We start from the raw sequence: 15565 nt of genomic DNA on the forward strand, positions 1-15565 counted from the left end.
ATGTCCTGCCTTCTTCACTGAAATTATTAAAAAATAAACTTACTACTAGGAATATATATTAGATTTGTCTTGTTTTTTCGGAACATTATTAAGAGTAGGATTTTTTTTCTCTACATGTCCAACAACCTATTATAACATTAGAAATTAGAACATACCATACATAGAAATGTACTATAGCTGTTTTATTGCAAAATGAATAAAACAATATATTTTGATTTTGGTTTCGTGTTGTTGAAATTTTTAAAGAAATCTCAAAGTTAAGGTATATTTTCATAATTATAAAAAACTGCATATATTAGCTATGAAAAACAGCTTTTATCTAATTAAATGTAATGGGAGAGAATTTAATGTTTGAGAATAAAAATGTTTATGATAAGAAACCAGACTTAATGATGGCTTTGAAAAAAAATAGAAGCCCAACTTATAACTTGTGAACAATAGTATTACCTTGCTCTGTTGGCGTCCTTTGTCAGATCCCAAGCCCAGGTTATAAAATTTTGACTCAGATAAGAGACAATAGATTCAGCACAAAGCATTTGTGAGCAGAACACGTTGGTTAATACACTTTCATCGTGGTGGAGGTAGATAGCAAGAAGCTTTCTCTGAAAAGAGGAGAAAAGATTGATGAATTAAAATATCTGCTAATGTAAGATATCTTGAATTTTGAAGAGTTTGTCTTTACAAAGATAAAAATTAAATACAATTCCCTAAAAGAATATGTGGCACTGGAGTTACTAAAGCTTCTACTAACATACATAAATTTTGCTTGTTTATGTTTTAAAGAAGGTAGGATGGTTATATTCCATTTTACAGGCTGCTGTCACAGAGTCCTGTTAACACAGGCAAGCATTATCTCAAGCAGAAATCACAACAGAATTAAATTCTCTTTAAATAAAAGTAACCTACCATTCTTCACATTTGATACATAATCATAAAGAAAAATGAAGTTTGGTTTTCCATAAATAATTTCAAAACTCTTACTGTGTTCCGTATTTAAGAGCAGATAACATCTAATTGCAATTTTAAAAGATGATAAAAGTTCATTTAACATGAATTCTTTCTAGTTTGGATTTCAAAAAGTGCCCAAATACAGCTTGTTATTTTTTTCCATTTTGCCATGAGAAAACTTGTTTTCATGAAATGACATTTTTCTCTTAGAAGTGTCCTCTGTCATAGTTGGTTATTCAATAAAATAATAAAACTAAAAACTGAAATTAAGCTACATAATTTGTAGTATGTCAGAGCTAACAACAATGATGACAAAGTGCCTAAATTGTTCTCGACTAACTTACTGAGCTACTTGTAAAACCATTGAGTTTAAGAATAGTCATAGTTACTATGAAATGGAAAGATAAAATTTTATGGTGAAGATAACATATAAATCTATCTGTGAAATTTTGGCAAAGGAAAATTTCAAGGAACTCTAGGATCTTTTCATATTAAATAAGGATGTGATAATAATAAAGAAAAAGTTGTGATGTGTGATTCTAAACAAAAGAAAGACATTTGTAGAAAAAGATAAGGCTCATGCTGATGAAAGGTTAATGAACTATGATGCTTGGAATTATTCACATCATGATGATGATGATGATGATGATGATAATGATGATAATAATAATAACAATAACAATAATAACAATAATATGATCCTTAAAAGGTATACCTTCAAAGGTACATTTTGTAGTAGATGAGGGTAGCCTATGTTAGACAGGCTAAATTAAGAATCCACAAGCATCTACTGTGGTTAGGAGGTACTGTTCCACACCTATTACTACATAAATCCCCAGGATAAACACATAAAACAGCATTTTTAACTTTATCAGCAGATAGAGAACTGAGTTTCAGAAAACTGACTTGTCCTAAATGCCACAACTAGGAAGTAAGTACTGCATTTGGGGTTGGAATCCAGACTGTTGGACTTTAAGCATAGTGTTCTTTCTTTGATAACATACAGTAGTAGAAGGGACATCAACCACATTTTGGTCATGTTGTGGAGTGCTCATAGAATGTGAAGATGCCAAACAAGGCAGTGTATACAAATCCTCAGAGACAGAATGTAATGGGGACATGGACAGAGAGCATAAGTAGGGCAAGAGTAAGAGCTTCTATGTGTCAATTCATTTATTCATCTTCCAACAAGCATTTGCTGAAATACTCTTTTGTGTCAGGCCCAGCAGGAAGTAATGGTGATAAAATGGTGAACAGGAAAGACTCTGGGGTTTCTATATCTATGTTGATGTTTGCAGTTAAGTGTAGCTAGCTTCTAGGAAGTTTGTAATCAGATACATTATTGGAGAGATACTTATCCGGTAAATTCCTACTCACCCTTAAAGGCTCAAATCAAATAAATGCCTCTGAAATCTTCCCTGATGCTCTCAGGCAGAATTAAGAGCTTCCTTTTCTGGGTCTCTGCTTCTTCCTATCAGTATTATAATTATTTACTAGTTTCCCCTCTACACAAAGTCCTCCCGGGTGAGGAGTGGGACTCTTTCATTCTTCTTGCATCCCTAAACCAGCATAGGTCTCAGCATGTTTGATGAAAGAAACTTGAATGCTGATATCAACCACAGCCCCCTGGCAAAAAGATACCAAATAGCAGCAGCAGTGCCAAATCATTTTAGTAAAATAATCTAGGAGGCTGCTGCTTTAGAGAAAGGAACATGAACCTGGCAGCACTAACAAATTCAGAGCGCCTCTTCTTAGGAGCTCTCTAGTTCAACAGACAGAGGGATGTCAACCTCTAATTCTGGCTGATCGTATCTCAGCAACTCCATTTAATGAGACACTGGGAACAAGAGAGCTGTCCATTTTAAAATCAGCATATTTCTAACCACACAATGGCAATGGCTAAATCTTTAAAATGCCTAATTCTCTCAAGAACATTGCAATGGAACATTTAGACTTTGGGAAAGAGATTAGCGATTTACATTGCTATCTCCCTGATTTAATTTAAATGCTCTTCCAAACCAAACACACATGTGCTGAAGAGGCTACTAAGAAATCCAACATGCAGAGTTCCCCATAAGTGCAGCCAACAGTGTTGACTGAAACTAAACTTGGAAATCCAGGGCACTAATGCACAATATCAAGCAATAAAACAGCATCTCTTTGGCAATATTTAATTTAAAAAAGAAGAAAGAGGCAGGCGAAGATCAGGCACTGTCTGTTTTGGAGGATCAACCATTCTGCATTTCAAAGCATTGGTCCCTGCAATATCCAGGTTACTGTGCTAGAATCTCGACTATTATATCGCAGTTCTGAGAGGGAGGGCAAAGATGTGTTTACTCAGTGATTAGGCCCTTAGAATAAGCCTCTAGCTCCTAGAGAGACAGCTCACCACTTATTCATTTGGGCCAATTCACAAAGCCTAGGAAGATTAAACATCCATGCTGAGAAGACAAGCGAATGCAGACGGTGAAAAAGAAATAAAAATTCTTTAAAAACTCTGAGATGACTTCATTATTTTTCCACAAGGAAACTTTAGGAAAGTGTTTAGTTAGAGAAAAACCCACATTGACCTCTCTCTAAACCCTTAATCTTTCCTTTGTGGTGGCATTGCTTTGTGGTAAGCGACTGGCTCGCCTCGCCCCTCTTTTCACTGGAAGCTAAGAGAAAAAAAGCTCTGGAGAAACAGTTTTCGTTCCAGGGACACAAACCCCTGACACTGTTAAACATGAGATGCCAGGAAAACACACTTAAAAAAAATTCACTGTAAGCTCTAAACTGTGAGAAAAGAGATGATAAAAAAAAAGAGTATAAGAAGAGGATCTTCAGGATGGGGTACTCCCATGGTAGCTTTCAAAATAACATAATAAGCTTTCAACAATTTTTTTCTTCTTCTGGTATTATCACAATAAAAATAAGCAAAGTATAGGTTTTTAGTAGTATCCAAGTACAGCAAAATTTGGGCCACAAATCTCTGAGTAAATTGTAGACACTAATCAATGAGCCCCAGACTCAGATTTTTGATTATTTTATTGAACTCAATTAAACGCAAGCCAAAACAGTGAGAACTGAGTTCAGCATATCAGAAAGCTGCTTTTGCAAAGAAAGGGCATGGAGTGCATAGGAAAAAAGTTAAGAAAATACTTTGTTTTCCATTACTATAACCACTTCCCCCTTTTTGCACATTAATAATTTAGTTCAATAACATTTACGGAGAGCCTATGTGTTAGGCATTGAAATTATAAAGATGAATAAAACAAAGTTGCCTTGCCCTCAAAGAGTTGGAGGGGGATTGGCTTATGGAGAATCAGAGATTTCACTGAGTTCCATATGATTAAGCATTAAGATCAGGGCATTAAAAACAACTATATTTTATTTGTCCTTTCTTATTTGTTAGAGAGGATGGAAGTCTGGCAGACAACAAAGGCAAGCAGCCCAGCTACGCTGTCTTCCAATTCCTTGTGATCTGGGTTTGGTAACGTAGTATGAAGGAAAGTCTCCAAGATTTAAGGTACAACAGCGCTATGCTAAACTCAGTTCTGCCAACTCACCAAGTATGTGACAGCAAGTCAAAATGGAATTTGTAAGGGTTGTGGATACAGTAGGTAAATTACTGATCTATAATGCCTGGCCCATAGTAATTGCTAAATAAAATATAGCTATTAGAATAAAGATTCTCGAACTATCCAAAACTAGTTATGTGAAAGCAATGTTCAAGAGAAATGATAGCTACGAAAATAAAGCAACTAAAGATAAAACAGCTCTTAGTTAGAATGCTCAATTGTGACCCTGCCTTCAGGGATTCACTAATCTTCACATTCAGATCCAGCTAAGGTACTAGAAGTTGATGCTTAAGAAATGTCAAGCTGCCTGAAGCCACTGTGACTTGGCCTTGAACTACAGTAGTTACTGTATTTAGACTCTTAGCATCACAGAAACCTAGAACATTAGAGCTGGAAGAAAAAAGCTGGCTGTGTCTCAAATTTAGCCAGGCACAGAGCAGGCACTCAGAAAATATTGCTGAGATAGAAACTGCCTAGTTTCTTTTTAGAACACCATATCATGTCTAATCTGTGTTGAGTTTTTAAGTTTATATAATTTCTAGAAATGGCTACAAATACTAATAGTTTTTTCAATATAAGAATTCAAATAAAAAGTAATTTCCTTTGTGTAAATTAAAACCAATTTTATTTCCCCCTTTCCCAATTCACTTTTCCTTTCCTATTATCACCATAATAACCAGCATCACTATATTGTAATTTTATTTTTATGTTTGAGCATGGTTTATTGATACAATTGATACAATAAACATTTATTCTTTACCAAGATTTACCAAATATTAACAATTGCCTTATTTGCTTTATCATTCTTTTTACACTTCTTTCCCTGAAACATATCAAGACACTTCAACCTTAACTACCTTATCATCTGTGTCTTAAGAAACAAGGACATCGCACACACAACATAGTATGTTCATCATACCCAAGACAATTAATACTACTTTAGCAGAGTGGTCCCCAGGAAAAGTGGAGGCTCCAGGATGGGGCAGGGAACCTGGAACCTCCTCTTTTCCTGGGGACTGCCCTGTCACACTACTGCAACAATTTTATCTAGTACAAAGGCCATATTCAAATGTCGCCCAAGTATCTCAAAATATCCTTTGTAGCTGTCTTACTACTTTAAATCCAGCATCTAATAAGGGTCATCCCTGAAAACTGCTCACTTCCACAGTCCTGTTTCTCTAGATTGATGTTCATAGGCACAGCCCAGCATCCATAAATTTTCATTAAGAAATAAATTGAAGATAGTATATTTTTGCTGAAAATTACGGAGTCCCAATGATTTGTAGGTACATATACTTAGCAACTTTTTAATACTGTCAAGTATTCTCTGGCAGATTTCAAAGTAAAATACTGTAAATTATAAAAACAAGCTAGGTTGAGTTTAAGCATACAGAATCATAGTAACTTTTATTCACTCATTTAATACTAGTATCAAAGACTTTTAGTAATCCCTAAATATTTTCTGTTTCTTCCTTAGTGAGGAAATCTCTTGTTCATTTAAGTTGGATTAATGGCTGACTGAAATAATACATTTCTCAGCCCACCTTAAACAAATGTTGCTATGTAACTAAGTTCTGGCAATGTAAGCAGACTCTTACATTGCCAGAGTCAAACTCTAACACTTACCCTGAGTCATGCCAATCTGAGTCATATCACACAGATGATATGATATGATAGAAAGAACCTGAGTTTCAGACTTTTTTAAGTGCCATATCAGCTATGGATACATTATCTCTGAACTTATGGAAGGAAAGAGAAAAATTAACTTCTGCTTTGTGGAACTCATCATTAATTTCAATTTTTCTGTTATAAGCAACCAAACTCGATCCTAACTCTTACATTAGGCTAGTTAAGATATCCTTAGTAATAAAAAAAAAAAAGTGGTATTTTATATGGAATCATAAATGAACTCAGAAAATCTGAAGAAAAACAAATTTCAAAGGATTAGTTCTTGGCCCAATAGACTCACAGAATGGCCCTCCCTGGTGGCACAGCGGGTTAAAGCACAGCACTGAGAAGCTTAAGCCACTTCCGCATGAGTTCAATCCCCGCCTGCCCCAGAGGTGACCACATGGCGCGGCAGACCTCTCCTGACCCTCCCGCTGCTCCCCTCAGCAGTGTACTTCGTCGATCTGCCTGTTCTGCTCCCTGCTGTCTCTGGTGAATCCTCTCACCCTCTGCATCTCTGGCCTGTACCCCAGTTCTGTATGAATAAATAAATAAATCTTTAAAAAAAAATAGACTCACAGAAAAGGAGACCCTCATACAGTAACTGTGGAAATGTAAACTAGTGCAATCACTATTGAGTAAGTTACTAAAAAAAAAAAAAATTGAAAGATAACTACTATGGGCTCCCTTGCCCCTCCCTGGCCTGGTTCCACCAGCCTGAGGGTCCCACTTTATTTCAACTACTGTGTAATCCAGCAATTCCACTTCTAGGTATCTATCTTAAGAACACAAAACATTGATTTGAAAAGAAATGTACACCCCTATGTTCACTGCAGCACTATTCACAATAACTAAGATATGGAAACAATCTAAGTGCCCATTCCAGGGGTGAATGGATGAAGATATATATATATATATATATATATCTTTCATCCTTTTTATTTTTTTTATAATAGAGCATTATGTTGTATGTGTGTTTATATATATGTATATATATATATATAAACACACATACAACATAATGCTCTATTATGTAGAACATATATATATATATATATATTTATATATATAAACACACATACAACATAATGCTCTATTATAAAAAAAATAAAAAGGATGAAAGCCTACCTTTGTAACAAACTGGCTAGACCTTGAGGGGACTGTGAAATAAATTAGCCAGAGAAAGACAAACAACATGAATTTACACATTGGAGACATAAAAACCCTTATTCTGATAACAGAATAGTGGGGGAGGGGTGGTAGGTATAGGAGGATAGGAGTAACACTGGAATGGGTGGAAGGGATTGATTGAAGTTGGATGAAATCTTGGTCGTTAGTGGCAGGTGTGAAGTGCTATATACAGATGTTGAGGTATGAAGCTATACACCTGAAATGTATATAGTGATGTAAACCAATATCACCTCAGTTAAAAATGGGTCTGGAATTACACTCTAAGGAATTATAACTATTACTCTCTTAGGGCAAATGACCTGACTTCTGGTTAGTAAGAAGGAGGAGACCACATTTTGTAAACACCAACTAGGAACCATGATGTAGACAAAGGAGGACCCATAGGTTGCTACTTGGTGTGCACCTAGTCTAGTCTTCACGCAAAGATCATGGAGAGCCTATACCGCTAGGGTGGTCCAGCCAGCCCCATTTAACCCAGAGAGGGTAGCTGAAATCATAGTAAGTGCTTGATCCAAGTATTTCAAAATTATTTATAATAAATCTGTAAACACATATAATTTTTATGTTATTAATGCTTTTTCCCCCTAACAATATATCTTCATTATCATTCTACATCATTATATATGATGTGGCTTCATTTTTTAAAATGGTAGCATATTATTCCACCATATAATGACATTTTAGATATTTCTAGGTTTTGTTATTATACCATACTGTAATACATATTCTTCTATTTATCTTATTTCTCATATACGTAAGTATATAAATATATATAAAATAATGCTACTATGAATAGCAAACATTTTTGCTACTATAAAACTGATACATTAATATAATTTTAATGTGTATCATTTGTATTATGGAAGATGCAAAGCATCTTTTCATATTTTAGAGTAATTTTTCTTTTCTTTTCAGTGAAATACTGTTCTATATTCCTTTTCTATAATGGGTTGTTGTATTTTTCTTTATCCCTTTTATAGTTTTTCATAAGTGCATAAGCCAGAGAAATTATGTTTCCCATACCTTTATTAAAGATACTGTATGGCACTATTAACCGTGGAAATGCTTTGATTTTCTTACCACAGCTTTTCATAAAAGACTATAAATGACAAGGCAGATACAAAGTCAACAGATTCTACTGAAATGTTCCACAGAGGAAAGAAAGGCCAGAATACAAGTGTAGGTCTATGACAAAAGCAGTATTATTCTTTTCTATTTTGTTAGGTGCTCCAAGGAGAGTGTGGAAGAAACAGGATACTAGAAGATACATATGTACAAAAAAGGCATACAAAAGCCAACAGGCATGAAATTTAGAGGTCAAAAGTTTGTAAACTACACTGTGTCATTACTGTACTATAATTTTCTAATCATAGCTTGATATTCCACAAGTACACATATACAAAAATAAATACAGTTGCTCGGTTTCCATAGACATGAACTTCTCTCTAATCCATTCTACAAACTGCTACCATATTATTGAACACCTAGAGTACAGCCTACAGTGTCACCTTCTCAAAATATTTTGAAGTATCCACTGCTTAGCCACAACAAAAGTTACTTGTTGAATTTAGGGATTGGCATGATGAGCCCCAATCTACTTAATTTATTTTAGCCTAACTCCTACAGTCTCCTCGCATGTCCTTATATATCAATTAAGAGTGCCATTCAGCTTTGTTCATATATGCACTGGGATAATTTGATTACTGTTAAGATAAGGAAATCATTTTTCAAGGTGGGCTAATTATCAAGATGCTTTTATTCCCATTTCAGAAAATATAAGGTGAAGGCTTACGTAGCTACACAATATCAAGGCCTAGAATAAAATCCAAATTTTGGCAGATTTATTCAATATCCATCTCTATAAACAGCCTTAAAGATATTTCACATACATTTCAAAACTTTTAAATATATAACTATGCAAGTTTTTAAATGTAGATGTTTATGCTCAGAGAGGTTGAATAACCTAGTTAATAGCATAGAGTCAGTAAATGGTGAGTCAGAATTCAAATATAAAAGTTCTCATTGGTATTCTGTTTTAACTAAAAAAATTTTAGTATATATATATATGTATTTTTACATTCTTCTTCATTTTGTACACTTTTTCATCTCAGTTATAATCTCTGTGGACTTCCCACCACTTCACCCATGTGCCATACTTTTAAGTGAAAATTTTAATATCAGCTATAGAACAGGTTTCTTAAAATTACATACAAAATAGGCCCTCCCTGGTGGCGCAGCGGGTTAAAGCACTGAGAAGCTAAAGCCACTTCCGCATGAGTTCGATCCCCGCCTGCCCCGGAGGAGATCCACATGTCCCAGCAGACCACTCCTGGCCCCCCCGCTGCTCCCCTCAGCAGTGTACTTTGTGGATCTGCCTGTTCTGTTGCCCACTCTGTCTCTGGTGGGGCCTCTCGCAGCCCCTGAGCCTCTGGCCTGTACCCCAGTTCTGTATGCACAAAGAATAATGCTTTAAAAAATTTTTTTAAAAAAACTGTGAAGATTAAAATCCTAACACATTTTCTTTCTGACCATAATGCTATAGATCTATAAATCAATTGTGGGGGAGAAAAACCTGGAAAAACATTAAATACATAAAAATAAAATAGCAACTGGATTAAGGAAATTAAACCAAAACAAAAAAGTATATTGAGACTAATCCATCAAGAATACAAGCTATTTAAGGCTCATGGCAAAAGCACTTTTAAGAGGGTAAATAAGGGCAATACAAGTCTACATAAAGAGACAAGAAATACCCCAAATTTTAATATTCCATCTAAAACAACTTGAAAAGGAGGAACAAAACAAGATCCAAAGTAGAAGAAAGGAGGAAATAAGAGCAAAAATAAAAGAGAAGTAAAAAAGACCATATAAAAGGTCTTTGGGAAAATTAATAAATAGAAGTTCAGGCCAGACAACTTTAAAAGCAAATTCTGGGCCTCCCTAATGACACAAGGGGTCAAATCTCAGCAGTATGAAGCTACCCACAGCTCTGTAGCACCAGTTCAATCCCTGACCATGGAGCTGACCCACATGGTGTAGCAGACCTCTTCTGTCTCACCTGCTGCTCCTCCAGCAGTGTATTTCAGTGGATCTGCCTGTTCTGCTCCTTATGCTGTCTCTGGTGAATCATCTCACCTTCCTGCATCTCTGGCCTACACCTCAGTTCTTGTATGTAACACAAATAAAATGCATTTTTTAAAACAAAAAAAGCATATTCTGTCAGATCTTTAAACTTATACCCATACTGCTCAAATTATATCTTAAAATCCAAGAAAGAGAATGCTCCCAAATAAATTTTATAATGCCATCGTCACCATTAATAGTATAATGAGACAACAATAGTACAAGAAAACTAAAGACCAACATCCCTGATGAATACTGCTGAAAAAATCTTCAACAAAATACTAGCAAATTAGATTCAATAATATATTACAAGGATTATATACCATGATCAAGTGGGACTTTTCCCAGTGATGCAAGGATGGCTTAATACCTGTAACTTATCAAGGCAATAATTATATCAACAAGAAAAGAAAAACTTATGAATAATAACTAATATAGCAGAGAAAGCATTTGATAAGAGTCAGCACCCATTTTTGTCAAAATCTCTTTAAGAAGATGGGAACCGAAGGAACATACTTCAACTTCAACAGAAAGGCCATATATCACAAACCCATATCCAATATATTACCTAATATTGAAAACAGAAACTTTTCCCTTTAGAATCTTTGGATAAAGATGTGCACTGCTGCCACTTCTATTAATTTGGCATTAGAGGTTTCAGTAACAGCAAACATACAGCAAACATGAAATAAAAGGAATACAAGTTGGAAAAGAAGAAATTATCATTATTTTGCATATAAACATCATTCATCTTCTCAACTATATTTCTCAAACAACACATTAGTTCAGAGGAAACAAAAAAAGCAAAATTTAGTAAACATTTATAATAAAATCTAAAATTATAATATGAATTATTTAAAAAAATAATAAAATGGATTGAGTTGTGAAAAGAAATGTGATCAAATTTGGCTACAAAAAGAATTCTCATTTTCATGGTGGAAAGGCTCAGAGGGATTCTCAAATTTTCTTTCTGGAACTCCTCTTACAGCAAGTTCAAGAAGTGCATGAAAAAAAATCAATTAAAATTATTTATAGACTTCTCTAATTTGTCCATAAGTGATTACTAGACTGTTCTATTTTAGCCATGGAACAGGGTGCATTTGTGGGCAAAATTTCATTTAATCCTCAAAACAAACATATAAAGTAGATATTTTCATTATCTCCTTTGCTTCAGACCAGAAGCAGACTCATTATTGGGGCCAGAGTTAATAAGTGGGAAATTAAGAAATAAGTTCTGGTTCCATTAATTTATGTATAACATTTAGAAATAGCACTGAAGATGAAGTCAAGAAATAAGGCGGTATAACAGGATTACAAATATCAAAGCCCAGTCTCCCAAGGGTATGCTTGGATAGAAACAATCCTTCACATGGGAGATAAGCCGTGGCACTGGGATTTTTATTGCTGTTGATTTTTAGTTACTACAAATGTCTAATCATTCTCTAGGGTATTTTTTGTTGTGAGAAGAATTCAGGGGCAGCAGGAATGAGTGGTGGGAGGCTATAAGGAGAAAAAGAACATTCATTAAAAAACTCCCAGGGAATCACAAGGTGGCCAGTGGTAACTCTTCTGCAACCTTAATTAAGGAAGCTAACAACTGGCTCTCATTTTTATCTAAAGATAAAATATAAGTTTCTTTAAGCAAATATCTTTTAAATGGCAGGGAGCCACAGACCCTTCCGTGCATAGCCCTGATGATCTTCCTAGCTTCATAACTAGCAATGCAACCCTGTCTTGTATTTTTTACTACAGCAACAACAAACTTTTCTGCTGTTTCCTCATTTTAATCTTTTTGCTTTTAGTTTTGGCCTTCCTAGTGTTTGGAATACTGTTATCTGTCTAAGTATTATTCTTAAGATTTGGGTCAGAGGCACTTCTTCAAGAAAACTTTTCTCTGAACTTCTAAGGTAAATGAGGTACCTGTTTGCTTTCCTTCTATAGCATATTACTCTACCTGGATCTATTTATACTTTCTTATCTTCCCTACTAGACTGTGAGCATTCCAAGAGCAGGAAACCTCCCAGGTCTTTAGTAGACAACTCTTAAGTATTTATGACCTTCAACTGAAGGAACATCCCTAACAATTAAGGCGAAAACTTTCTCTCAATATTATTTAAACACACACACACACACACACACACACGTGCATGTGCATGCACGCACTAACTTAGAACACCTGTTTTACTGAAGGTGGAGCTCAATTTTGGACAGTATTGTGAATTACTCCAGAAAAAGGCAGAAAGAGCTATAAGCACTAAGCACCAAGTGCTCTCAAATGAAATCAGTTTGAAGCAGTTTTCATTAAGATGGATTGAATGTGGCATCGTGAGAAACACTTTATCAAATGTAGTGTTTTACTTAGTGATTAACTATATACCAGTTGATGAAGCTCCTCAAATCCTTTGTAATCCCACCACTCCAATAAACATTTAATGAGTATATAAGTTCAAAAAGCCTAGCAGAGGATTTAAACCTTCAATCTTGTTTTTATTTACTCTTGGAACTCAATTTCTCACTTCAAGTGAAGAATGCTGGTACTTGAGGCTCATCTGTTGCCCTGGTAAAATTAATGTGCCTCCCACAGTTTAAATTAAACATGTGATATTTAAGATGAAAGAAATTTACTAGAATGCCACAGTATTGGTCACAATTGCTTTAAAATATTAAATGTCAACAGACCATTTTCTTAAACATGATTCATTCAGAAGTTTAAAAAAAGTAATATTGAAATACTTGCTTGAACACTTACATGTAAAATCTGTAAAGGAGAGGTGAAGTTTAATATAGATAAGAGAAATTCAGGATAATCCAGCAGTACAGTAGTTAGCACTGAAAAGTGAAGTATGATGGTAGAGTGTAATGTAAACCATACTTCTCTGTGCTGGAACACTTGAGCTTAACTTGGCCTCTACTATTCCTGCACATTGTCAAAGTCAGGGGATTTTTCTGTGTTTCCTATTCTTTACCATGGGAATACTGATATATGTTTGCATCTCTCTAGTGTGTTTTGTTCACATTTTACACATATATATGTGTGTGTAGTTTATATACATATATATAAATAAAATAAATTATTTATAAATCACTAATTGCCATATAAATCTGAAGTAGCCTTTCTTTTTTTGTACTTACAAGGTCCTCTTAAATTAAAAGGAGATATGCATGATTTGGTTGATGACCATAATAAATGGATAAATTTCACTAAGTTTAGAGTAGACAAGAGGAGAAAGATATAGACAGTTTAGGAGTCCAAATAGGTCAGTGAATTTTGGTATGAATCTATTATGTAGCAAAACATTTAATTACAGGACCTGATGATTTTCATCTGTTAAAATACCAAGACATTAATCAAAAGCAAACAATCTTGTTCCATTAGAAATATCCAGAAAGCAATAAGCAAGAGTTTATGCTCCTCTGGGGATCATTAGCCTGAATAACCCAAATGCCAATTCATTGTATAAGATACTTAGTAAATTCTCTTTTGACTAACATACTGTATATTTAAATAAGCATCTTCATTGATAGTCACAAATGTATAAAGTACATATAGTATAACTTATAGCAGCTTTTGAAATGGATTTTTTTAAAAAAAATTTTGTGAGCTACAGTTTAAGTTACAAAAGGTCCTGACACTCTCCAGTTATTTCTACTGCTTATCAATATTGCTGGACAGCAGGACAGATATATATCAAATACATTCTTACCAAGGAATGAATTGAAAAATAGTTAATTTTAAAGCTATAAATTAGATACTCTTTCAAAGAAGTTTGTATTCAGCAATAATTGTTTAAATATATCATGGCTATACATGAGAGACTCTATAACCATTAAAACTCCTGTTAAAGTACTCAGCATTACTAACAAAGTATTCTTGCAAACGTTTGAACTGAACATAACAAAGGTTTTAGATATAATATTCCAAAATTTCTCATGAAATACAGTGATAGAGAAAAATTTAAATAATATCACAAGGAAATAATCACACAAATTCAGAATCTAGAACACTCTGTAAATCATCTAGTATGACGTCTTTACAAAGTAAATGCTATGAAAAAAGGGGGCAGGGAGAAGGGTTGCATGTTTAAAAGGACTTAAGAGCTCTAATAACCAAATGTAATTCATAATCTTTGAATGGTTGTGTTTCAAAAACAGCTGAAAATGTAATTTAGCAGCATTTAGTAAATTTTGAATATATACTGAATATTAGTTATTGGGGAATTGTTAATAACTGTGTTACATATGCTAATGGTTATGATTATATAAGAGAGTATCATTATTGTTGAAAATTGCATGACACAGTCTTTAGAGGTAAAATATGATGTGTACAATTTACTTTGAAATGCTTTAATAAAAATTATGGATATATAAAGGTGTCCTAAATGTTTTTGTGCAGTTTATGTTTTAATAACTTTGAAAGTTTAACTGTTACAGTGACTAAAAAAGATATTTGAAACTTTATATTTTTTCACATTTTTTTGGTTGACTTTTGAATAAAAAATTCAAGATTTATTTTCTGTTAGACTAATTTGCCATCTTTTAGTCTGGGGAAATGAAACAAAAAACTAGTCATAAACAATTTATTCATCAAAATAAAAAATTCACTTAAGTATAAATTTCAAATGCTTTTCTTTTTAAAGTTTGTAACAGCTGAAGTTAAAATGCCTGTCTACAGAAGACACAGATATAGCAAACTTTAGTAATTATTAAATCTATGTATAGGGTATATAGTTGTTTAGTTTTTACTTTTTCTGTACTAACAATTGTTTTAATAAAGTTAAAATATTATAAAATACTGTACTACATCATTCAGGAAATTATCCTATAATATTAAATGAAAATAAGCTGCTCTAACAAGATAATAAAACTAAAGTTTATATTAATTATGCATAAATATAGTCATTACACATAAAGTAAAAATTTGGAAAGAACCTATGTTTTAAAAAAACATGTCAAAATTAACTGTTATTATATGTTAATATATTTCCTTCTTATTTTTCTGTATTTTCTGTAATCTTAATTTATGGAAATTATAAACATCTATTACTATAAATATGCTTTCTTCCAAAACAACCACC

At 33.7% G+C, this 15565-nt stretch overlaps 1 protein-coding gene across 1 annotated transcript in view; it reads right to left on the bottom strand.

Moving 5' to 3' along the window:
* FAF1 (Fas (TNFRSF6) associated factor 1) overlaps positions 1-15565 on the bottom strand; it is a 305387-nt gene that overhangs the window by 92321 nt on the left and 197501 nt on the right. The window contains exon 13 of the mRNA XM_004678989.2: positions 448-602. Within this exon, the coding sequence (XP_004679046.1) occupies positions 448-602 (155 nt within the window). The remainder of the gene's footprint in view (positions 1-447; positions 603-15565) is intronic.

This window comes from Condylura cristata, unplaced genomic scaffold (assembly GCF_000260355.1).
Source record: "Condylura cristata isolate star-nosed mole 26May11 unplaced genomic scaffold, ConCri1.0 scaffold00008, whole genome shotgun sequence".
Classification (NCBI taxonomy): Eukaryota; Metazoa; Chordata; class Mammalia; order Eulipotyphla; family Talpidae; genus Condylura; species Condylura cristata.